Source organism: Cibotium barometz, chromosome 55 (assembly GCF_041138505.1).
Source record: "Cibotium barometz isolate CiBa-2024 chromosome 55, ASM4113850v1, whole genome shotgun sequence".
Classification (NCBI taxonomy): Eukaryota; Viridiplantae; Streptophyta; class Polypodiopsida; order Cyatheales; family Cibotiaceae; genus Cibotium; species Cibotium barometz.
In genome coordinates this window covers 25,278,931-25,305,117 of record NC_141100.1, presented here as the reverse complement: position 1 = coordinate 25,305,117, position 26,187 = coordinate 25,278,931, and the positions used below count along the sequence as shown (strand labels likewise).

Below are 26,187 nucleotides of genomic sequence, written 5' to 3'. Positions count from 1 at the left end.
AATTGATTTTATGCATAGACAGATGCATAAAGGATTCATTTTTATTTCAAAAGTGTTATTCTCATTAAAATTGATTTTATGCATAGAAAGATGCATAAAGGATTTATTTTTATTTCAAAAGTGTTATTCTCATTAAAATTGATTTTATGCATAGAACGATGCATTAAGGTTTTATTTCAAAAAGTGTTATTATCATTAAAATTGATTTTTATGTATAGAAAGATGCATAAAGGAATTATTTTTATTTCAAAAGTGTTTTTCTCATTAAAGTTGATTTTTATGCATAAAAGGATTTTTATAAAAGTGTTATTCCCATTGAAATTGGTTTTTATGCATAAATAGATGCGTAAAGAATCTTTATATCAAAATTAGAATTCTCTTAAATTCTATGTTTAAATTCTATGAATAGATGTAATGTGATGTGATGAGAATCAGATAGGTATGAATGTGATGGATATGAATGAATGTGATGTGATGGATGTAAATGAATGTGAAGAGATGTGATGTGAAGTGAATCGGGATGTGAATGAATGAGATGTGATGTCATGTGAATCGGGATGTGAATGAATGAGCTTGATGTCATGTGAATCGTGATGTGAGTGAATGAGATGTGATGTAATTTGGGATAGATATGATATGTGATGTGAATGAATAGATATGATGAGATGTGATGTGAATCAGATAAATATGAATGAATGGATGGATGGATGTGATGTGAATGAATGGATGAGATGTGATGTCATGTGAATTAGGATGAAAATGAATGATATGGGATATGAGTGGATGATATGTGATGAAAATGGATGTGAATTTATGTGAAGAATGGATGTGAATGTATATGTGAAGAATGGATGTGAATGTATATGTGAAGAATGGATGTAAATGTGTATGTGAAAGAATGGATGTGGTTATGTATGTGAAGAATGGATGTAAATGTGTATGTGAAAGAATGGATGTGGATATGTATGTGAAAGAATGGATGTGGATGTATGTGAAAGAATGGATGTGGATATGTATGTGAAAGAATGTGATGTGGATGTGTATGTGAAAGAATGTGATGTGATGTAAAGAGATGTGATGTTACATGAATATATGTGGATGTGAAGTGATATATATGAATGTATGAATAGATGTGGGTAGTCGTACAGGTGAACGACTGAATAGATGTGGATGAATGAGATGAGATGTGTATGAATGAAATATGATGTGGATAGATGTGATGTGATGTTACATATGTAATGGGATGGTGATGAGAATGAATGTGATGGATATGAGTGAATGTGATGTGAATCGGGATGTGAATAAATGAGATGTGATGTCATGTGAATCGGGATAGATGTGAATGAATGAGATGTGAGGTGAAATGGATGTGATGTGGATCGGGGTAGTTATGAATGGATGAGATGAATGTGATGTGATGAGATGTGGAGATGGGTAGATGCAAGTGGATGAGACCTGATGAGGATAAATGAGGAAAGATGTGATGAGATGAAAATGATGTGATTGGATGAGAATGGGAATACATATGAAATGGATGTAATTTAAATAAGGTGGATTGATGTGTGGAACAATGTGGAAAGGCGAGAGTTTGCTATAAAAACTGTATTTATGACCTATTTTTAAATGACTTTTTTATGTCAAGAATGCTGGGGAAGCATTTTGACTGTCTTGTGAATGAGGTCCAGGAGACCTAATTTGGTAAAGTTGTAACAGCTGACGGAGAGTCAACGGAGGACGTCTCGCGTAGCAAGATTGGCCGAGGTCTTGACCAGCCTCGGTTCGATTTAAATGGTGAGCTTCCGGTACGGTGGATGAGGGACCAAGGAAGTGACCTATGAGTGAAGTGCTAGGTGACCTGCGAAGGATCCTAGAGGGTGCTAACCATACGGTGCTCAGGCTCTGGGTTGCCCCGAAGATACCCACGCCTACATCGTGGAAGATATTGGAACAAGGAGTAAGAATTGTTTTCTGAATTTGGGCATGGATGTGGTTGATTGACCTTGCAGGTCCTCAATGGATGAGTCCATAGCTCTTTTATGGTACGATAGATGAAGTAAATCCTGGATAAAAAATTGTTCTATGGAAAGAGTCAACCGGTTGTGCCTCTCAATGAGGAAAAAAGCGTTGGTCTCTATGATCCAAGTGCAATCTTTTCCTTGATCTGACTATGTGACTTACGGGTTTGGTCAGATCAATTCAATTAGTTAAGGCTCTTGACTACGTTAGAGTAAAAATATCCTGGAGGAATCGTGTGTGCTTTCTAGGCGAGGGAAGTTTTTCCGGGTTTGGTTTTGGAAGATCCGAGAGATTAGTCTCTTGTCCGGATATCCATGTGGGCGAGGCCCCGAGTGAAGGACCCTAACCCGCATAAGAAGTGCTACTTCCGCTGCTAGCACCTTTAATTCGTTGCGTGGTGGGGACAGGGATCTTTCATCCATAATGTGAATACGCTAAGAGGAGTGGGTAGATGTGGACTAGTCGGTATAGTACAGCTGTAGAATCTCTAGCAAAGATATGTTGGTGCTCGCTACCAAACCCGTCAGTGATATAAATGTCGAACGGTCATGCAGACTCCTCGTGAATGTCAGCTCATGTTGAGCTTGACATCTCAACAACCACCTTCCTACATAGGTTGAATATAAGTTTTTATTCTAATGAGGTTTGTAATCTCTCTTTAAAAGGGTGCACTAAGAGTATTATTTATGGAGGCCATGCCTCGCAAGCATGGCAAGTAAGTCCTAAACTTCAAACCTCTTTGTTTTTCTAAATTGTGTTTTACTTACGTTAGATTTACTATGTTTTAGAATCATGTTACTACCAACCATATCAATGTACAAATGGAAATATCAAGCCTTAAAACAATAAAATTTAATAGTTGAGGATGAAGTTGCTATTGGGATTCTGCTCAATGCTCCATCCTCGTGTTGCTCCATCCTTTTGTTTTTTGATGGGTGTGATGGTGGACGTGATCTATTTTGTAAGGCCCCCTTTATGAGGAGGAGTAGCCATTGTGTTGTGTAGCACTTGGCTATTCCCAGTGTGTCCAAATGGTTAGGATATAGCTTATGTAGACTTGGTGCTTCTTCCAAGTAGGAGATTCATGCTTGTGCAAGCTATGTGACCACATTAGTGAGTGTTAGAAAACAAACCAAGGACACATTACTCGCACGTTACAAGTAATGTGACCACATTAGTGAGTGTTAGATAACAAACCAAGGACACATTGGTTTCAGGTTGTAGGCTTTGTGACCACATTAGTGAGTGTTAGGACACATCACTCTCAATTTGCGAGGCCCATTTAAGGGTCCCAATAGTCTCGAATGGCCATGGGAGCTGTGTAACATCCCTATGAGATCATGTTGTAGTTTAATATGGTCCTAGTTGGATCATGTTGTAGTTTAACATGGTCCTAGTTGGATCATGTGGTTGCTTGGCCATGGGAGATGTGCATCGTCCCTATGAGACCATGTTGTTGTTTAATATTGTCCCAATGATGTGGTCACTTGGCCATTTTGGACCACGTTGAGGGTTAGCCAACATGGCCAACCTATGTCCATATTGACCCTAGGTGTAATACCATAGATCATCATTGATTTCAATATGTTCAAGCACTCTTATCAGCAAGACATCCTCCATCTAAAGTGCGTCTAGATCACCATCAAAGCTCCTTACCCAGAGCACACGGGTGGATGGACACCATTAGTTTATAATCAAGTTTTTGCAAGTAGTAATTTTATTTACTCTCCACTTATTTATGCATTTCAATGCTTTGTATTGTGTGGATCCTTCATGTATGGAGTCCGTAGTTGAAAGAAAAATCTCAAATATACTAGAAAGGGACCATTTAGGGTTTGCGAAGTTACTCCACAAGGTACTAGAAATTGTTGGTTTTCTTAATGGTAGTAAATTTAAAAAGTATTATGATCCTCTTACCAAGGAAGCCTTGCGGGTCGCACATGATAAGAAGGAAGCCAAGAAGAAAGTAGAACTAAGGAAAGCTTAAGCTCGACAAGAGGTTAAAGAAAGGCAAATTTGATAGCAGTGACGATGAAAAACTATTTTGGGATCTGCACAAGCATTCATGGGAGAAGTCAAAGGAGACACAGAAGAGCACATAGCACCTCTATGAACATCCATTCAATTGCCTAGCCCTTATGGTGGTAAAGTACTTTATAATGCATTACTTGATACGGGGGCTAGTCACAATCTAGTTTCCTTCAATGCATGGAATCACTTGGGAAAACCTTAACTTGTATATATCTCTTTAAAAGTGAAAGGTATCCATGGTACAAATACCAAGCTTTTTGATACGGGGGCTAGTCACAATCTAATTTCCTTCAATGCATGGAACCACTTGGGAAAACCTTAACTTGTAGATACTTCTTTAAAGGTGAAAGGTATCCATGGTACCAAGATTCTTGGGCTACTACAAATAGAGACATATTGTGATGGCACAAGCACCTGGTGGGAGACCTCCTGGTTATGCTTGCCAGAACATTACCTAAATTAGTAATACTTCATCATACATGGATGAAGGCTGCTGGATGTAGGATTGACTGGTCGACAGGATGTGTCTCTGTGGGTGAAGCCACGGCTGAACACATTCCACCCATAAACCACTACAACCTCTCACTATTATTGAGAGTCATAAATGAGAAGGAAGCTTCAACATCCAAAAAATCTAAGGAAAACTCCATCCACTTTGGCATCCACTGTTCAAGGAACTCCCAATTCTTTTACCCCCACACGGAAACACTTACATATCAAAAGAATGACGAGATATGATGACAAGCTACAAAAAAGTGGCAACCCAAATCTACCTTGAAATTAGTTCCCAAAATTTCTCCATCTGCACCACCTCAACCAATGAAACAAAGAGGGCCTCAATACAATAATTGGCGCAAGAAGTCCAAATTACAAGTTACTCCAAAATGGATACCCAAATGCTTATTGAAAGCTCAAGGCTACTCTATGAACGTAACCATTGTATTTGGATACCAAAACATAAGTGTATACCACTAGCCTCACTCCCACCACTTACAAATTTCCAAGTCTCCTCAGTGATGGATAAAAGCTTAAAAAATAGCTCAAATGCCAAGAAAGGAAAAACTATTATAAAGGAACCTTCACCACCAACACCAAAACAAGTATGGATCCCAAAGAGAAACCCTATCATACAAGACATGGTGATTGATGCTGAAGCTTCTACATCACAAAATGTTACAAAAACATTGTTGGCCATCCAAGCCCCAACCCCATTGGTTTCCCTAGAGCAACATACTACACAAGTATAAATTACCTTGCCACAAGTGTCAACTCCTCTAGCTCCTTCTTTGGCTAACTAGCCCCTCCTCTAGCTAACAAGGTCCCAAATGACTTGTCTACCTTGTGATCAAGCTAACTAGCTCCTCCTCCAGCTACAAGGTCCTAAACGACCTCTCTAGCTTGGGCTAAAGCTAACTACCTCCTCCTCCTCCTCTAATTAACAAGTTTAGAGCAAATTAACTCCTTCTTAAGCTAACTAGCTCCTATGCCATCATGCTTTTTCACATGACTCCCAACACTAAATAACTATGGTGCATTGCAGAGGAGGGAAAGAATAAGGATGGAACAAATTTGATGATGCCATAATAGCGTTGGGGTTGTGTGTAGGTAAAATACGTTCTTGATGCCATTGTCTTTATTAAATTATTTGGATAATAACAAATTCAAGTGTATTTTCACACAATCCAGTATCACAAGCCGAATCTGACGCCCAGGGTAAGATTTTCGAAGAGAAATGACGAGAGGTGGGTATCGTCCATTTTCAAACCAATTAACTAGCTCAAACACAAGCTAACTAGGCTCCTAATCAGGTCACTAGTTTCCAAACCAACTAACTAGCCTCGCCACCAACAACAAGTAGCTACCTTCCATGCCATCTTGCCTTATAGTAGGATTCCCCACACTGAATAACTTGTGGTTCATTGTAAAGGAGAGCAAGAGTGGGGATGAAATGAAAATCAATGATGCAAGATAAGCGTCGGGGTTTTTTGTAGGTAAACTACATTCTGGATGCCTGTGTATTTTGTCAAATCATTTGGAGTATAATGAATTCAAGTGTGTTTTCAGATAACCAATTATCACTAGGTGAATCAACAACACAATAGGCTAAGATGTCTGAAGAGACATTCTAAGAAGGTGAGTACTATGAGATATATAGTCATCCTTATCTTAACTTTGAAATGATGTCACACATTCTTAGAAAATCTAACAACTCCTAATTAAGAAATCTTGTTGCATCAAATAAGGATTATGCAGATTGAGAATGTGGACAGACATGATGATTGCTTGTTAGGTGAAATGGTACATGCCATGAAGAGCAAGAAGTGGCCAAAGAATGCATCTACTGATGGTAGGACTGAAATGTATTTTGGCAGTCTGAATATTATTAATTAATATATTGTCAATATTAAAATAGATTTTGAACTATCGGTGATGCCGTAAAGGATAAGGTGCATTCCAAACTAAGAAAGGGAAGGAAGAAAACAAGAGGAGAAGCATCACCATAGCCAAAAACTGATGCCTCAAAAAAATTATGACCTACATACTACATCTTGAATGCAGTTGTCATTTTTGAACTTGTATTACAATAGAAATGAAACTATTCTACTCATTCTATCTCTAGCCATTGTTCATAAAGTCACAAAATGCTATCCCTACACCCTCTGCTCTGGACAAATCCAAGCTTCCTCACACCAACCTCTTCACAAGACAATCACTATCGTGCAATGATCTTCAATCTAAACAGACCAAATAGCAAAAACCATCCAATAAGCTTTTATAGAGCTTCCCCACAATCCCAATTCTCCTCTCTTCTTCTCGCTATTTTGTCACTCTTTCTCTCTCCTTCAACCCCTTATCTCTCTTGAGCCTTTGCCCTGTTCATGCAAAGCTCTTCTTTCCCTTAATTGGAGCTGGCAACATCTAGTTCTATTTAGAAGCTGGTGGCCATGCATAAGTCCCTTATTTTGTAAGGTTGTTACCTGCTATGCACTCCGATGCATTGCTTAACTCAAGAAAAGAAGCACAATGCACTAGAGAATCTAGGCTACTATTTTAGACCACTATGAAGTTAAAACTAGAGTGTATGTATGGTTAAGGCGGAACCGAATGAGGTGTCGCACTACTGATGAAATCCTTGTGTGTGAACTAGAGAGTGTGTGTGGTTAGTGCTAGTGCAAGGGAACCAAATGAGGTGTTGCGCTACTGGTGAAATCCCCATGTGTAACTAGGTAAGGGGGTAGGGGAAGTACCCCACTAATCTAGATGAAAAAAAACAAGGTGAGGAATCACAATGGCCTGCCTTATTATTTTGTAGGAATAAGTATGTAGTAATTGAATGGTCTGACCAATAGCAATAATTTGTTCTAGTTATGGATTTTCCAATATGAATGTTAGTTTAAATATGATCAAGAGTAGACCCATATATTGTAGTTGTTTGATTGACTTGTTGGTTAAATCCCCACTTGTTTAGAAAATTAGTTAGTTTTTGGTAAGTAGATTCAAGTGTTCTATCTAGTGCATTTATCAATGCTAAAAGTGGAGCTAATGGTGGTTTGTATATGTTAATTATGTAAATTAGAAAATTATGTGATGTTTTAAAGGAGTGCTAATTATTTCAATTGACTTCTCATCATGAGTAATGTGCTTTTGTACGAGTGAAAATGATGCTTTGTAGCCAGGGATTTAATATTCACGTGATCACAAGATTTTTTGTGATAGTAACACGTGTGAACAAGTTATGCTCATGTTACCATCTTCACATAATAGCAGGTCAGTGGCCACCTAAGAAGATTTTTTAATGCCCGAAAATGATAATTTTTTTAGGCCCTTGTGAAAGCTTTGTGAATATAACATGTGATCACAAGATTTTTTGTGTTATTAACATATGCTATTAACATGTTCACATGTTCTCGTTTACGCCAGTGAAATCCCTGTTTGTGGCAAGTGGAAATGCCATTTGGCCCAAAAGATTTAATTTGAGAAATACTTGGTAAGTTATATTGTTTGTGTGGTTTATGTTTTGTTTCTTGTAGGCAATTAATGTCTAAGACCAGGAGGTTTGGGTGCATAGTTATATCTTCAAAGTGTGCTTGTAATGATACAATATTTAGAGATTGTAATAGAAGATATTTTGAATCATGATTTTTGAAAGATCTATTTATTGTCAATTTAGCTTGTAGCTGAGGTTAGAACTGAATGCATGCATAGATAGAGCTTAATGCATGCATTAAGCTCTATGCATAGAGCTTTATGTATGCATAGATAGAGTTGAATGGCTTAATCTATGCATATATCTCTATGCATGCATTAAGAATAGAGCTTAGTCTATGCATTAAGCTATACGAATAGAGCTTAATGCATAGATTAAGCTCTATGCATGTGCATTAAGGTCTATGCATAGAGGACCTACAAAACAAAGACCCCTCTTTTTGGTAGATAAAAATAGAGGAAAGAGAGAAAGAAATTTACCTCTTTTGGTGAAGTTGAAAGAGAGGACTAGAAGACCTATAAAACAAAACAAGAAGTTGAGAAAAGAATCAATGATACAAAACCCTAAAAGTGTGAATAGCATGGATACACAAGGAGGTTTATCCTTCAGTACACACACCCATTTAACAACCAAGAGGAGAGGAGAGGAGAGGGGAGGAGAGGGGAGGAGAGGTGAGGGGAGGGAGGGCAAAGAAGGAGGTGGAGAAGAGCTTGGGAGAGAGAAATAACCTACAAAACAAATGAGAAAGCAAAAAAACAAGAGGAGATGGGAGTGAGGGAAAAGGCGGTATACCTGGTGAAAAAGCAAAACACATGCGCACAAAAAAAAACGCAAAAAAAGAGAGGTTCTATTTTACTATAAAAACCTGCGTCGTTGATATATGCATCGAAATAAGCGTGGAAAAAAGCGTCGAAATAAGCCTAGGAAATTGCGTCGAAAAGTGCGTGGAAATAAGAGTCAAAAAAATAAAATTCCCACGTTCTTTTTTACAGTTATTTCAATGATCTTTTCGATGCTTATTTCAACGATCGCTACTTTTCATTCAAATTCAAAATCTTTCCAGATCTTTTGCACCCTCGACATTTCAAATTACCTATCACCGACTACCACCCTCCACAAATACTTAAGGCAGGATTCCCCTCCAAAAATAAGCATTCGTTCCCATTTTGCAAATCAATATGGAAACCATGGACGACGCCACACCCTTAAATTTTGTTGATTTAGCGGAAAAGACACTTTGCCCATGTACTCACTGTGCAAATACCAAGTGGCTCGACGTCGACGAATTTGCAATGATCATACAAAAAAATGGAGAATATTTTCAGTGAAGCGATTGGAACATCTAATTAGTGGCAATGCACGCTTCAACAATGACGAACCAGTGGATATCTGGCCTGAACAATGGAGACCAACAAGAGTAGCCACAAATGAGGTGATCCAACAACTCGAGGAACTTGGGGCGGATTTGAGCAAATACTAGAACGATATGGATGACATGATAAATGTCTTACACCACGATGGAACCAACGATCGAGGTTTGGAACACGAAGGGGTAAGAAAACACATGATGTTGTGAGGTGAAAAAAAGAAGAAAGAACCACTGCCTCTATAGCCCTTCACCCCCCAAACTTGGAAACAACAACACGAACGGAGCCCCACCGGCTGGAAACTTCTCACACTTCACCACCCAACCCACGCCAGCAAGACAGCATAATACAGAGGCACCATAGACAAAGCAAACACCCAGCAATTTATTCCCAGTCAACAACACTTCATACAAGCTTCTCCCGACACAGAAGCCTTACTCACACAACTTACAAACACTCATACCACTGCCGAGGATACACTACATCTCCAATCACCACAAACCTCTCGCCTGCCTGCTATACCAATCACACCAGAATGAACCCGGCCACTATCTCTTCAGAAGGCGTCCCACCAGCTAACCCTCAACTCTCTACAGCCCATCACTTCTGTATGTGTCACCAGCAACAACAGCTACCAAACATCTCTATATCTTTCTCTCTCTTTGTTTATCCTCTGTCAGCCTCACCCTCGAACACTTCCTCTGCCACTTCTCTGCAGTGCTACCGGCCCACCACCAAGCAACAACACCGTCCTTCTCTTCTCTTCACTCTGCACCCACTCTGCTGTCCACAGCCCTGTCTCCTAGGCGGCCCACACCAGCCACCAGCCTTCTACCATACCCACAGCCACACGCTGTCCACCTGTCTTTAGCCACAACTTCCAGCTCATTCTCATCACCTCCAAGGCCTCCCAATTGCTCTGCGCCAGTTGGCGGCCCTCTCTGCCTCTTCGTCGAAACCCTCTTCACTTATTTGCCAGCCTGTCTCCAGTCGACCAGCAGCCCTCCACACTACCTCTCGGCCTCACCTCTGTGGCGTCGCTACACCAGTCAGCAGACGGCCATCACCTCAAGAGTTCTTACCTGACGGCCTTCTCTGCCGCGCGCCTGCAGCTACCTTTGACGCCAGCCGTCTTCAAAATTTTCAAAAGCTACCCCTCCTCTCTACTTGTCTCTGTCAGCAGAGCTGCGCATCTCTCTTTAGCGCCTTCTGCCACCTTGTGCCCACAGAGGCCGTAACAAAACCGCCTCCCTCTCTTTTATCACCAGCTCTCTACAGCCGCCAGTCGCACCTCGACGCTCACCTGCCCGTCAGCCGAGTCGACCAGCACTTCACAAGGGAGGGCCCCCAGCCTCTACACAACGGCCACACCACACCGTGATTGCCTGCCCGCTCAACCTGTCACCTAGACGCCATCTTCACCTAGCCCAAACGAAGGTAACCTCCTTCGCATCCAACGGCGGCCCTCTCTCTTCGTGCTCTCCCACCTTGGCTATATCACACCAGCCCGTAATCAGCAAGGCGACCACTCCATCGCTTCTTCGTCTCTGTCTGCTCGTTGCCCAATCACCGCTAAGGCCTCTTCAGCAGCCTCCTGCTTCACACCACGGCCACTTCATCATTGGCTCTCCTCACCTTTTGCTATCTACAGAGCTGCGCTCTCTCAGCACTCTAGAGCTGCCTTCTCGCTGCTCTTCACAAGGGAGGCTCCCAGTCTCTACAACACCAGCAGCAGCTACACTCTATGCCCCAACTCTTCTCCTTGGCTCTGTCTTACACCTACGCCAGAGAGCCTCCAAGATCAACGCGGCGGCCACACACCTCTAACCCGCCACTTCGTCTTCTCACATCTTCGCAAGCTTTCAGAGACAACCGCTGGCAGCAGCATAAAGTTGCACGTGGTCCTTGTTTTTTTGGCCACGTTAATATTTTTTTAGTTCTTTAAAGCCCAATGTGATGGCCACCATCACTCTTTCCATTTCACACCATGTTAAGTGCAACCTTGCCCCTTTAATCTTTAATTACCCCCCAGGCTTCCACACCCTTCGAGATGCAACCCTCCAGTGCCCAATTATATGTTGGACGCGCACACAATTCCATACGACCGAACAGCTGAAACCATCTCTAGCGAACTACATTCCGGACAGGCCTGCACGGGCCTCAACACCAAACCGTTCACCCTGTACACCTGGCAACGCATTCAAAACCCAAACTCTTCACACATGCCATGCATCCATATATACACGAGCCCAAAATACTCCTCAGAAAAATGCCTGACATACTTTGCCAACCCCCCCATCTGCTAGAGCATTCATGCTCAGCAGCAAAAAGACAAATCCGATAGCTATCCACCAGGATCAAAAGGAAACAGCTCCAACTCACCATCCCATTCCCCAACATCTGTGAAACACAATGGCTGCATCACCAAACATCAACCATATGCATCAGAAAATCATTTCCATCCACTCCACCAACAACAAACCTTCTCGTTTTCGAAACCTGTGGCAATGCAAAATCTAGCATCCAATTCATCAACACCTGTGAAGGCCAGGTTCCAGCATTTTGACCTTTATCCACACAAAAATCCAGATCCTTTCCAACAGCAGTGTCCACAAGCACTTCCAGCTCTTGTACTTCGGGCATCTCCTCACAACCATACAGCTCAACTGGTTCAGAACCCTTGTCATCCATGCACTTTGCCTTTAGCATATCAGCAACCCGCAAAGAAGTCTTTGCCACACTCTCAACCATATCAGCATCCATCTCCATCTCTGGCTCCTGCTCATCAAGGCTAGCAACTTCCCATATATCATCCTCAAGCACAATGCTCACATCACAATACTCTTCATCAGCCAAATCAACATGCATACCTTCTTGAGTGTTGCCAACCCCCCTGGTATCATCGTCTAAAGACTCCCCAGCACATAATGGAAAAACATCCACATCATTCATTGCAGGGACCAGACCACCATCAAGCTATCCAAGAAAATTCATAATAATGGAGTCTTCCTCCATGCTGTCCACATCCGCATCACAAACCGTCTTCACTTCAGCACAAGTCTCTACCCCATCCTCCTCCCTTGTAGAATCTAGCAAAGAATCATCCTCAAAGCATCCTGTATCCAGCTCCTCTTCCTTCTTATCATCCAATCCCAAGGCATCATCCTCTTTGCTTCCATGTGCATGCATGTCATCCAAATCAAAATGATCTTCAATAGAACCTTCCAAATCACTGTCCTGCACAGCTATGACGTCCAAATCCAAAGAAGAATCCACTGGCAACTTCTCATCTTCACTTTGCTCCTTCACCTGCTTTTCATCCACCTGCACATGCTTTAAAGACTTTGGAAAAAAATCAGAAGGCATATAGAACATTCCCCTTTGCACCTGTATCGGCCTTTGAGGCTCCTGTCTAATCAAACCTTGCATAGGACTCTTACCCACCTCAACCAAATTCACATGCATATCCCTTACAGACACAACACCTTCATACGGATAAATACCCATCTCCATCTGCTTCAAAATTTTGCCTTCCTTTTCCCTAGCAACCCTAACTGCATCATTAAATGACTTGGGATTCTTCAACTCAACCCTGACCCTCAAATGGGGTAGCAAACCATCAATAAACAAGCTCTTCTTCAGAAACATAGGAGGAACTCCCTGCTTCAATGTCATACACCACTTACTCCACAAACATGTAAATACCTTCACAAAGTCATCGAGTGATTGCCCATGAACCTGGTTCAAGATGCTCAGCTCCTGCCAAAGCACACTAGAATCCTCCACTTGCTGAAAATGCCAAAAGGCCTTCTTTCAACCTGTCTAAGGTCAAAACACCAATATCCTGTGCTTCAAAACCCTTAAGCCAGCTTCGGGCATCTCCCTTCAAGAAAATCTTTATCAGCCTCAAAACCTGCTCTTCATCTGTCACATGGTTGCTAATGCATGCCAACTCCATTTTCTCCAAAAAGTCACACACATCCTCGCCCTTCTTGCCATGAAACTCCGGATAAGACCACATCATGACAACCTGTACAATCCCAAAGCCCTTCTCAGTGGAACACATGCCCTTCTAGGCAAAGAACAACGCCAGAGTTATCCTCAGTGGGGGCACCAGAAGAATGTGAGGTGAAAAAAAGAAGAAAGAACCACTGCCTCTATAGCCCTTCACCCCCCAAACTTGGAAACAACAACACGAACGGAGGCACCACCAGCCACCGGCTGGAAACGTCTCACACTTCACCACCCAACCCACGCTAGCAAGACAGCACAATACAGAGGCACCATAGACAAAGCAAACACCCAGCAATTTATTCCCAGTCAACAACACTTCATACAAGCTTCTCCTGACACAGAAGCCTTACTCACACAACTTACAAACACTCAGACCTGTCATTGTTGCCGAGGATACACTACATCTCCAATCACCACAAACCTCTCGCCTGCCTGCTCTACCAATCACACCAGAATGAACCCGGCCACTATCTCTTCAGAAGGCGCCCCACCAGCTAACCCTCAACTCTCTGCAGCCCATCACTTCTGTATGTGTGAGCAGCTACCAAACATCTCTATCTCTCTCTCTCTCTCTATGTTTATCCTCTGTCAGCCTCACCCTCGAACACTTCCTCTGCCACTTCTCTGCAGTGCTACCGGCCCACCACCAAGCAGTAACACCGTCCTTCTCTTCTCTTCACTGGGCACCCACTCTACTGTCCACAGCCTTGTCTCCTACGCGGCCCACACCAGCCACCAGCCTTCTACCATACCCACAGCCACACGCTATCCACCTGTCTTCAGCCACAACTTCCAGCTCATTCTCATCACCTCCAAGGCCTCCCAGTTGCTCTGCGCCAGCCTTTGAAGAAAACTCTCCCTCCTTTTACAAGGCGGCCCTCTCTGCCTCTTCGTCCAAACCCTCTTTACTTATTTGCCAGCCTGTCTCCAGTCGACCAGCAGCCCTCCACACTACCTCTAGGCCTCACCTCTGTGGCGTTGCTACACCAGTCAGCAGACGGCCATCACCTCAAGAGTTCTTACCTGACAGCCTTCTCTGCCTCGCCTGCAGCTACCTTTGACGCCAGCCGTCTTCAAAATTTTCAAAAGCTACCCGTCCTCTCTACTTGTCTCTGTCAGCAGCTGCGCATCTCTCTTTGGCGCCTTCTGCCACCTTGTGCCCACAGAGGCCGTAACAAAACCGCCTCCCTCTCTTCTATCACCAGCTCTCTACCAGCCGCCAGTCGCACCTCGACGCTCACCAGCCCAGTCGACCAGCACTTCACAAGGGAGGGCCCCCAGCCTCTACACAACGGCCACACCACACCGTGATTGCCTGTCCGCTCCAACCTTTCATCTAGACGCCATCTTCACCTAGCCCAAACGAAGGTAACCTCCTTCGCATCCATTGGCGGTCCTCTCTCTTCGTGCTCTCCCACCTTGGCTATATCACACCAGCCCGTAATCAGCAAGGCGACCACTCCATCGCTTCTTCATCTCTGTCTGCTCATTGCCCAGTCACCGCTAAGGCCTCTTCAGTCACCGTTAGCAGCCCGCTTCACACCACGGCCACTTCATCGTTGGCTCTCCTCACCTTTCTCTATCTGCAGCTGCGCTCTCTTAGCACTCCAGAGCCTCCTTCTTGCTGCTCTTCACAAGGGAGGCTCCGTCTCTACACCAGCAGCAGCTACACTCTGCGCCCCAACTCTTCCCCTTGGCTATGTCTTACACCTACGCCAGAGAGCCTCCAAGATCAACGCGGCGGCCACACACCTCTAACCCGCCACTTCGTCTTCTCACATCTTCGCAGCTTTCCAGAGACAACCGCTGGCAGCAGCATAAAGTTGCACGTGGTCCTTGGTTTTTTGGCCACGTTATTATTTTTTTATTTCTTTAAAGCCAATGTGATGGCCACCATCACTCTTTCCATTTCACACCATGTTAAGTGCAACCTTACCCCTTTAATCTTTAATTACCCCCCAGGCTTCCACACCCTTCGAGATGCAACCCTCCAGTGCCCAATTATATGTTGGACGCGCACACAATTCCAGAGGACCGAACAGCTGAAACCATCTCCAGAGAACTACATTCCGGACAGGCCTGCACGGGCCTCAACACCAAACCGTCCACCCTGTACACCTGGCAATGCATTCAAAACCCAAACTCTTCACACATGCCATGCATCAATATATACACGAGCCCAAAATACTCCTCAGAAAAACGCCTGACAACGTGTGGAGTATGCTTCCCAAGAAGAGAAATAGCTACGCAAGCCTGCTCGTCTTCCACTATATCGTGGAGCACATGTGTCTGTTTTACACGCTTGCCTATCCATATTGAACTTGCAATCGATTTTTGGATGGTTTGATACGAGCGTATTAAAAAATTTTGCGTAAGTGATGATACCATATGCAATTAGTGAGTTATGTACCTTTTTATGCATTTTCTTAGCCTGACTATTTTATGTAACATCTTATTGAAACATCAAATATTGCCAGAAGATAATGAGATGCCAATGGACCATAGTCCAAAAGCAATGTTACACTCGATTGTCATGGACTACAACACACGCGATGCTTGTCCAAATGATTGTATTCTTTATCGACAAGAATATAACAACACAGTACAATGTTCGCATTGTGGTACATCCCGATATAGACAAGATGTGCAAGGATAAAGGGTACCAGCAAAAGTTTTACAACACTTTTTCCATCATCCCTCGGATGAAAACAATGTTCAAGTGCAAATCCATTACAGGATTGATGACTTGGCACCATAACACTAGGTCCACGGATGGTGTTATGCGTGTGCCTGTAGATTCCCCTACATGGAAGCACATTGAAGAGAAGTGGGTAGCCTTTCAGGAGGAGGCTCGCCATATTCGACTCGGACTAGCGATGGATGGAGTGAATCCATTTGGTCTATGACGTTCATCATGGAGTACATGGCCTATTTGTCTAGTTAACTATAATCTTCTACCGTGGCTAGCGATAAAAAAAAGGACATCTTTTATTGTCTTTGGAAAGTACAAGGTGAAGAACATGGATGTGTATTTAGCCCCTTTAGTTGAGGAGCTTCATGTTCTCTGGGAGGGCATTGAAGTTCATGATATTTCCAAGAGGTTTGGACAACGTGCGCTAACATTGAGAGGAATACTTATGTGGACTATGCATGATTGGCCTGGCTATGGAGAGTGCTCAAGTAATACTGTAGCTTGTTAACATATTATGTTAAGTCATGATTTCCATCCAAACTTACCTGCTACAATCTTTTTTGATGTTCTACAAGGCTTTCAGTATCAAGGTATAATGGATGTCCATTATGTGGGCCACAACTTGAGGCTTGATACTCAAAGTCTATGAAGAAGATAGTATACGAGGGCCACAAGAAGTATCTCCTAGTGGACCATCCTTTGTGTGGGATTTCTAGTAGGGAGGTCTCCTCCCATATGGAAGAGCAGTGATTGGATGACCTTATGGGAGCTGGATCCAACCTATACACCTCCAATAATGAAGCATCTATCCATTTTCCATCAACTTCCATACTGGAATGACCTTCTAGTGAACCATCTTCTTGACCCAATGCACATTTTCAAGAATATAGCCGAGGTGCTTTGGAAAACCATCATAGGAGCAAAGGAGAGCAAGGCACAACGAGATGATTTACAAGAGGTTCAATGCATGCACCACTTATGGGCCCAAATAGAGCAAATGGAAAGGTGAAGCTACCAAAAGCACCTTGGGTCATGACAAAGGATGAGTAAGGACATGTAAAGAAGTGCATTAGTGAGTTTCGTACCTCTACAAGATGCATGCATTGCTTGAAGGGAGCATTTACAAAGGACAATGAGCCTACTAGCTTAAAGAGTTATGATTGGCACAAATTCTTGCAATTTGTGCTTCCTATAGCCATCATAAGGATTGCCTCAATGATGACATTAGAGAAACAATTTATAAAATTGGTGTAGTGGTACGCTGGATATCAAGGAAAGAGATTAGTAGAGATACATTGAAAGTAGTACGATCAAACTCCATCGAGGCTATATTTACAATGGCTGAGAAATACTTTCCACCAACAAGTATTTTAACCATTCAATTGCACTTGCTAGTTCATGTGGTTGATGAAGTTATTATGGCTTGGGTTTTCCATAGCCGGTGGATGTTTTTCTTGGAGAGATGTATGAAGACACTTAAAGGATTTGTTCGTCAAAGAGCTCGTCTTGAAGGTAGTATGGCAGTAGGATGGCTTGTTCAAGAATCACTTGTATATATAATTGAACTTCTCAGCATGTCTGATCCCGATATGCCAAGATTATGGGCACAAGAAGAAGATGATCAACTAGTTGGGGAAGAGCCACAAGGGAAAGCCCCGTGAGAATAATGCATGTAGCATTGCGTGAGAAGATCAATAAATTTTGCATCTTAAACTCACATGCTATGGAGAAATGGATCGAGAGATATAACTTGGTGAAGGCTGAAAGGGACCAAGCTCGTTTGAGTTTTAGAAGGAGTCGAACAACCTGCACACTACCGTACCCAATAGAACTTGCACTTCTTCCAGACTTTCCTTCTAATAAATGGCTCGAGCAAACATACTACAAGCTAAACGCAATGGTGAATCAATAAGTGATGAGGAGGAGGAGCTTGCATATGGTTGTGTTTTCCATGTATGTGAATTAGAGATATCTATGCATTGTCTTTTGTGTTGTGCTTTCGTGAATTTATACAATAAAAGTACTTATTTATTGTACTTGCAGTATCGTAAGTTTGGGGCAATTTGGTCACACGGACGTCACTTTTGAGTAGAAGGAATAGAAAAAAAGAGAACAACATTTGATTGTGGTGTGAAGGCTAATTTCATGCAAGAGATTCATTCAAGTGCAAGTGATGGCAATACTGAAGTAGGCATGCTAGATTATTGTGGAACAATCCAAGAATTTATCAAGGTTGGATTCAGAAAGTTTCATATGTTCATTTTTGATGTGAAATGGTTCAAATTGGTAACTCAAGGGGCACAAGTAACTGTACACAAAGACAAGTGTGGATTTCTTCAAGTAGACCGCACAAAGATATGGACTGACCAAAGGGACACATTTGTGCTACCAGAGCATTGTGAACAAGTCATCTATGTGGAAGACCCGACAGATCATAAATGGTTGTTTGTGATCCAAATAAATCCATGTGGAAAACAAATATTTGAAGAGGTGGAAATAGCAATTGAGTGTTTGCCAGATGCTGTGAGGAACTCCCCCCAGATCATGTGCCCTAGATCATGTGATGGTTGAGCGTTCACCACTAGCACCTATTGAACAACAAGAAGAACAAGAAGAAGACATACTAGTTGAGGAAGAAGGTGAGGCTCACACGGTAATAGGATCCGATGAAGGTGTACTCATTGAGCAAATACATCTTGAACGAGAAACAGACACTAGAGATAATCCAAAAGAAGAAGAGATTCAAGCTGAGTATGATCATGATGCATCGACAACTCTCATGCTAGAGCTAGAAGAGGATGACGACATGGATGAATTACCTTCTACTACTACAAGACAATTGGTTCCACTAATTGACAACAATGATGGAGTATTTCTAGAAATAGATTTATTTGGAGCCATGGATCTCGCTGAGGACGAGCAAGTTGATGATGAGCTTTAATTTCTTTGTAAAATAGAGCACTTTCTTAATTGCACCTTAGTGATGAGGAGGAGGAGCTAGCATTTTTTCTCCTTCAAAGAGCGAGATAGAAGTTATACGCTCCTCTCTCCCTCGGCTCCCCCCCCTCTCTCTCTCTCTCTCTTTCTCTCTTTATCTCTCTTTCTCGCTGATCATCTCTCTCTCTAGCTCTCTCGCTCGCTCGCTCTCTCTCTCTCTCTCTCTCTCTCTCTCTCTCTCTCTCTTTCTCTCTCTCTCATAGACACATATGCTTGCAAAGAGGTAGAAAGAGAAGGCTAAAACACACCCCAGGATGGGAACTAGCAAATATTATATATAAATTCAAATTTTTTTAAAATAAAAATTTCGATTGTTATTTCGACGTTTATTCAAACACTTTTTCCACGCTTATTTTGACGCATTTTTTCACGCATATTTTGATGCCTATTTCGATCCCTATTTCAATGCACATATCGATGACGCAACCAAGCGTGGAAACTAAGCATCGAAAAACAATGATTCTCTTGTAGTGATATTATCTAGGACTGATAACACATTTTTACGACCCATAAAAGCCCTCACATTTCCCGCCACAAACATGACTATGTCACCATTTTCGAAGCATGTAGCAATGTCGTAGTAGTCTTTTTTGCGATCATTAACAAATCTCAAATATGGCATAAGCAAGTACAAAAGAGTATAAGTTTTAAGACTGCACATAACAAAAAACTAGCAAACCAAAAACACATCAAGTTAAGAAAGCGTTCAAATAGAACTCACTATAGCTCGATCGCGTTGACGTTGCACCATCCACAACTACAAGCTCTTCCAAAACACTGCTTGATTGTTTTCGGGTGTTGTTGACACAGACAACAACAAAAGCAAGTGTGCTTTGATGGTGCTTGGCACCATTGGAGTGCAATGCTTGAGCCTCTAAGAAAGGCCTAATCTTGGCCTCATGGAAAAAGGTCAGGTGGACATCAAAAGACTCAACTTTGATAATTAAATTGGTAGCATCTAAGTGCAATGAAAACAAAGACGTTCCCCTATCATATTTATTTTTATGCTTTACGGATGCACCTTCAACTCTAATATAGTCACCTACCCAAAGCTTATCTATTTAGTGCGAGAGATCTAGTATTATGAGCATGATAGTGTCTACACTAGCCTGGTCTACAAGGTCAAGCTTAAAGTAGCGAGTATACTTAGCTTCTTGAGTGTTTTGCTTGTACGTGCCATAGCGGTTTAGCACACTCCCTTCAAAAACAAAGCGAGAGTTGCTTTCTAAAATTTATGAAATAAGCAATAGAGGTGGTGCATCATGGGAAAAATGGCACTAAAGAAAGGTTATGTTTTGCCTCAGGAAGAGGTAAATCAGCAAGTTATGTAGGGCTGTAGGTTTTAGTTCTGGCCTTAGTTGGAGTTGAGGATGTGCCAATTGTGAAATCAAGATTGAAAAGCAACACTAAATGTTAGCATGACTTAAAGAGTACATTAACATAAAGCGAGCTATAAACTTGAGGCTAATCTAAAACCCAGAGTAGTGGAACTTCATAAAGTAATAATAGGCAAAATGCAAGCTACAAGAAGTAACCTTGCTCTGGCTTTCGATTCCGCAGTGTAAAAAGAGCCCTGGCAATAGAACTTTGAGCTTAACTATGCTTACACAGCTTAGGCGGTGAAGATAAGCTCAAAAGCAACGAGGTCCTTGGCGCTGACCTTGGGCTTATCGACGAGGTGGCACAATCGTTATCAACAATCTTGTTGAGCTCTATAAGATGCAACGCAATTAACGATTCAAAAAGCAACAAGATGCTAACTACCTTGCTCAAAATCCATACTCTCTGCATCATTTTCACGCAACATATTGAAGGAAAAAACAATCACTAAAGCTAGAGATACACTCTCCCTAACCTAAAACATTTTGTCTACCACCCTAAAAAAAGCAACAAGTCTAATGTCAGTATGCTACACCGCAAACTTGCTTTAAAGCAATCACAACAGCTCTGCAACTTCACACGAACTTCACCACAAGCTATTGCAACGAATTGCGCTGTAATAACTTCGGCAGCAAACCATTAGGAAAATGCACAATAGCAATACTTCAACACATATCGCAACAAGCTCCACTGCTAATTTCCTTTAAAAAAATCATAATAGCACAGTGCTCACAAAACATCCCAACAACAATTATTTACACATTGACTTCATAGCAAAACATCACAACAAGTTCAGCTATGATTATTCTAGCAGTAGAATATCACAACAAACTCTGCTAACAAACTCTGCTGTTGGTTTACTTCAACACTATTGGCTTGAGCACAAGACGGTTACCCTTTAGGTCACAACAAGATACATAAAGAAACCTAAACTATATTTCAAATATTGACATGTCTTTCACAAACGAGCTCATGATAGATGCAATTACAATGTAAGAGCTTTGATATAAACATCACGACAAGAGAATACCAAAAGTTCAAAAGCTTGAGACCAACGTAACGCTGCACACTGTCACAACAAATTACAAGATTTCACTTTTCAAAGTAGGTAAGTTTGAAAAGCAGGTGACAGTTGAAACAGGCCAAGTGGTCAAACCCATAAATAAGACAAAGCACACGTACAAGGCGTAGGTAACTTTGGAGACTAACCCACCACGCAAGGCTCAAAGCAAAAGATGCCAATTGAGATCTAACACAGTAGTGACTTGATTCTTTCACTGTGCGAACATCACCAACATGTAGCAGGCTGAAAAGCAATGACAGCTCCACCACACAAGTAAAAAACCCGTTCACATGCACTCAAAACAACCTGCATATCAGTAAAATATAAAAGAAGTCAAAAAATTCATACACATGTGACCACATTCATACATGTGACCACATTCATACATGCCACATAACGAAAACATATGCATGCATGTGTAGAGCTAATGCAAAGCATGCACCTCTCTCTCTCTCTCTCTATCTGTCTCACTCATACAACATTGATAAAAGTTTGCAAGCACTGCATGCATTCACCTAATCACACACACACGTGATCACACACTACACACATGACACATGCATGCAAAAGCATGCAGGTCATGCAAGCATGCAACCCTATTTCTCTCTCACTCCCTCTCTCTCATACAACATTAAAATGAGTGTGCATTAAAATGAGTGTGCAGGGCTTGCTCTCTCTCTCATATAGTATCTCAATCCCTCCAAAGCATGCAGAGCTCTCTCTCTCTCTCTCTCTCTCTCTCTCTCCCATTTAGCATTAACACAGATATGCAGGGACCCGCGTACCTGTAGGTCTTCCTCTCTCACTTTCCCTCTCTTATACAACATACAACAACCCATCACAACCACAAAATAATAGTCTGCACAAAGACGATGCCACATACTTGCAAGCACAAGCCAAAGCTCACACAACCATAAAATGTCATGCAATGAACTAGCAAGTCCAAGGGAGAATCACCTCTGCAAGTGGAATGTATGTGAGCAACTCATCTCCACATAAAGCAGCCAGCAGAGGATGTGTAGAGATCATACCCGTACTTAGTGTATGCGCCGCCTACCAAGACCCTACAACCACACACTCGAAATGTACCAAACATGGGTTACAAACCATGGCCCACGTAATAAAAGGCGCAACACCTGTAGCACCACTTGTAGAAGGTGAAGCTTCCAGCAGGCCAAGTATGGCCCACACACCAAGGGCGCCGCGCTACACGACCTCTAAGGTCCACACACGAAGAATTGGCGCACCGAGAGCCACTCAACATACCTAGCCGAAACCCTACATCTCACACTACATACGCCAAGGCCCACATGCTAAGATGTAGAGAAGCACTTGTAGCCTCATTAACCTGCACACGTGGCGTAATGACCATGCACAGGCCCACGTAATGACCATGCACAGGCCCACCTGGCAGGCTGGGGGGGGCAGCAAGGCAACCCCTCATACCCACCACTAAGGCCTTTGCCATGGGCAGGCCAAAAACTAGAGGAGTCTAATGATAAGGAAGGCGCTCCCTCGTTGGGTACAGGTTGTTCATTGGCCGGCAGAGTGTTAAGCAATGCTAGCATGTGTTAAGCAATGTTACGAAGCTGCTGGAATCTGGAGATATGAACAAGGTCTTGACAGCATAAAATATTTAGAGCACAGATTAAATAAGGGTCCGCGCGCATATGCTCTGCTCGATTCTTTATACCCAAAAGGGTAGCTTGGTGTGTGCAGCTATATATATATATTCAAGCCGTGGCCGTTCATAAATATAACGACGTAAGGTCGTTTTTAACCGCATTAAGTACTTATAAGTAGGGTATATTAAGGGCTCCATTTACTGATTTAGAAGAAGATATTAGCTCTACCATGGCTCCTACCGATCACAGCTTGCAGCTCCTCCGTCTTATAATGCTCTGCTTCTTGTTGATGATGAGTGCGCAGTACATGTCCACAGCCGATGGGAGGAAGCCATTGATTAAGCCCAGAGCTGCTGCCTCTCTAGATATGGCGCTTGGGCGGAGCAACAGCTCAGGAGGTGGTGGAGGTTCAGCTAGGAGGTTTCCAAGGATGGGCGTGAATCACGTGTTCGACCAGCATTCTCCCCTCCGCCCAGCCAACTGCGACGATGCGTGTGTGTCACGGCTGAGAATGGAGAGGTTGGCCCGGCGCTTCAACAGATCATCATCATCATCATCGCATGATCAGCATCATGACAGCGCCCACGTCGAGTCGAACTACGACCCGTATGGCCAAGTGACCACCGCCTACACGAGGGGCGGCTCGGTCTCGGAATACTACGTGGAGCTGAGCCTGGGCGTTGCTCCGGGCACCGGCACCTCCCAATCCATTCTCATGCTGGTGGACACCGGCAGTGACCTTCCCTGGATCCAATGCAAGCCCTGCAACCCATGCTACCCAGAAGCCTTTCCCGTTTACGACCCTGCCCAGTCCACCACCTTCTCCCTTCAAGTCCAAGGCGACGATTACTGCAACCTCGTCCAAAATGTCAACATCGGACAAGGTGCCGACGCAGGCCACTGCTTCTATGCTACTAGCTATGGTGATGGAACCACGTCTGCTGGATCTATCTGTAGAGAGCAGTTCACCTTTTGGGACGCGTCCACCAGCCCCCCAAGTGTCGTCAGCATACAGAACGTAGGGTTTGGCTGCGGTGTGAATAATGTAGCCGGTGTGGGCACTGACTCGTCTGGGATTCTCGGTCTAGGCTATGGGCGGAGCTTGTCATGGACAGAGCAGTTCTACGTCGGCCTCCAAGATTTCCCAGCCGTTTTCTCCTTCTGCTTCGCATCGATCGGCTCTCCGCCCAACTCTGGCTGGCTCGAGTTTGGCGATGGGGCATATCCATGTAAGTTGTTTTTCCCAATCCCACGTTCTCGCAATCGATACTAGCTATGATGTATATACGACGGGATCTGCATGCTATACCCTTAGAATTTACCTTTTTCCTAACATTGGAATACTACGAGAACGAATTGCTAGAAGATGGATATGCCGTGTTCTATTACCTAGATATAGTGGATATTTTGGTGGCAGGCCAAACTGTAGGTGTCCCAGCTGGGACGTTCGACATCAACCCCAATGACCAGTCGGGCGGTGTAATTGTTGACTCGTCTGACATGCTCTCCATCATAGACACAGCAGCATACATACCCTTCAGGGATGCATGGAGAACAGCCATGCAGCCTCTGCTTGGAAATTGGGACCCAAGTGCCACCCCAGGGCCACCTGGTCTTGACACATGCTGGGATTACCCTACAGCCATCGCCTTGCCTGCAATCTCTTTTGTCTTTGCAGATGGTTCGCTTTTTACATTAAGCAATGACGCAAGTGGACTTGCCTATACCTCCAACAATGGAAATCCCCGCATGTGTTGGCCTTTTCTTCAAAAGCAGCCAGGTGACACACCTGCTACCATGGTCATTGGGTCTGTTAGCTTGCACAACAACCAAGTTATCTTTGACATTGAGAATGACATCTTTGCGTGGGCTTACAACCAGTGTTAAAGTTGCTACTACATCACACATTGAGGCGTAGTATGGATCTCTGTGTTGTTTTGTTTTTCCCAAAGTAAAAGCTTGTCTTGCTGCATAGCCACTTATTCCCTACTACAATCATGAAGATGAGGACTACTAATGTCATATTTCCATTGTAACGGTTGAGGGATTACCTTTTCCCTTTGCCATTTCTTACAATAACAAGATATTATCTCTTGCAATAACAAGATATTATCTCCTAAATCCACGTTAGGTGAGTTTATGAATAGGGATTGTAAAATTGACATTGATAAGGAACACTCATTGATATGGTCTTAGAACCTCTTATTAATCAGTTTATGAAAATCTTTAAACCTTGAGATTTTTTTTATAATTGTTACAATGTTGGATATCACAATGCTCTAGGTCCTCACTTGCTTGTAAGCTATGTCCTCATGGCATCCAAGTGCGGGCTATACATGACAGACTCTCACTCTCTCAAGTTCGTCCTTGTTCGTGCCTATGTGTCTGTGTCCCGGAGCTTCTTCTACAACATCCAACATAAGCTTTTTGGATCCCTTGTGTTGTTTGAGTCTAGAACATGCATAAAATAGTCTCTTCAAAAAGTTCGAAAATAAGGTTTCTTATGAGAGTACACGTGTTGGTGCCATCACCTTGACTTCTTTTTATTCAAGACGTGCACACATGACCCTTATGCACATGTGTACAAGATCATAGGCCATCGTCTGATATCAATCTCCCCTAGTTCATAGTGTAGGTTCTAAATTCTTGTGATAAATTACCCCGTTGGTTGCTTCTCCATTAGAAAGCTTCTTAGAGGCAAGTTGATTTTCCCAAGGTTTTAAATCCTTGTCTAACTAGCGGTATCATATTTGTTTCTTAGAATCAACTAAGCTTCTAAAGTTTTGAATACATGATGAAGTGCTATAATAAAATCATTAACAATGTTGAGGGTCCGCAACCCTTCGCCTCCAAGCTATTTCAATGGCAAGGTCTAGCAAAAATGCTTGTATTAGATCTTGTGGATCCAAAATTGGCACCCAGTATGAAGGCAAGTTTACTTTTATTTTCAAATTCTAGAAGGTGTAGTTGGTTTTACCTAGCTCTCCTTTATTTCCTAATAATGGTGGTGGTCA

The 26,187-nt window shown here is 42.8% G+C and overlaps 1 protein-coding gene across 1 annotated transcript; it reads left to right on the top strand.

Moving 5' to 3' along the window:
* Window positions 1–23,323: 23,323 nt before the first annotated feature.
* Window positions 23,324–25,153, top strand: LOC147607543 (protein ASPARTIC PROTEASE IN GUARD CELL 2-like). Its single transcript, XM_086790690.1, has 2 exons — window positions 23,324–24,402; window positions 24,591–25,153. The coding sequence occupies exons 1-2, from the start codon at window positions 23,403–23,405 to the stop codon at window positions 25,058–25,060; spliced, it is 1,470 nt and encodes a 489-aa protein (XP_086646816.1). The 5' UTR covers window positions 23,324–23,402; the 3' UTR covers window positions 25,061–25,153.
* The last annotated feature ends 1,034 nt before the right edge of the window (window positions 25,154–26,187 follow it).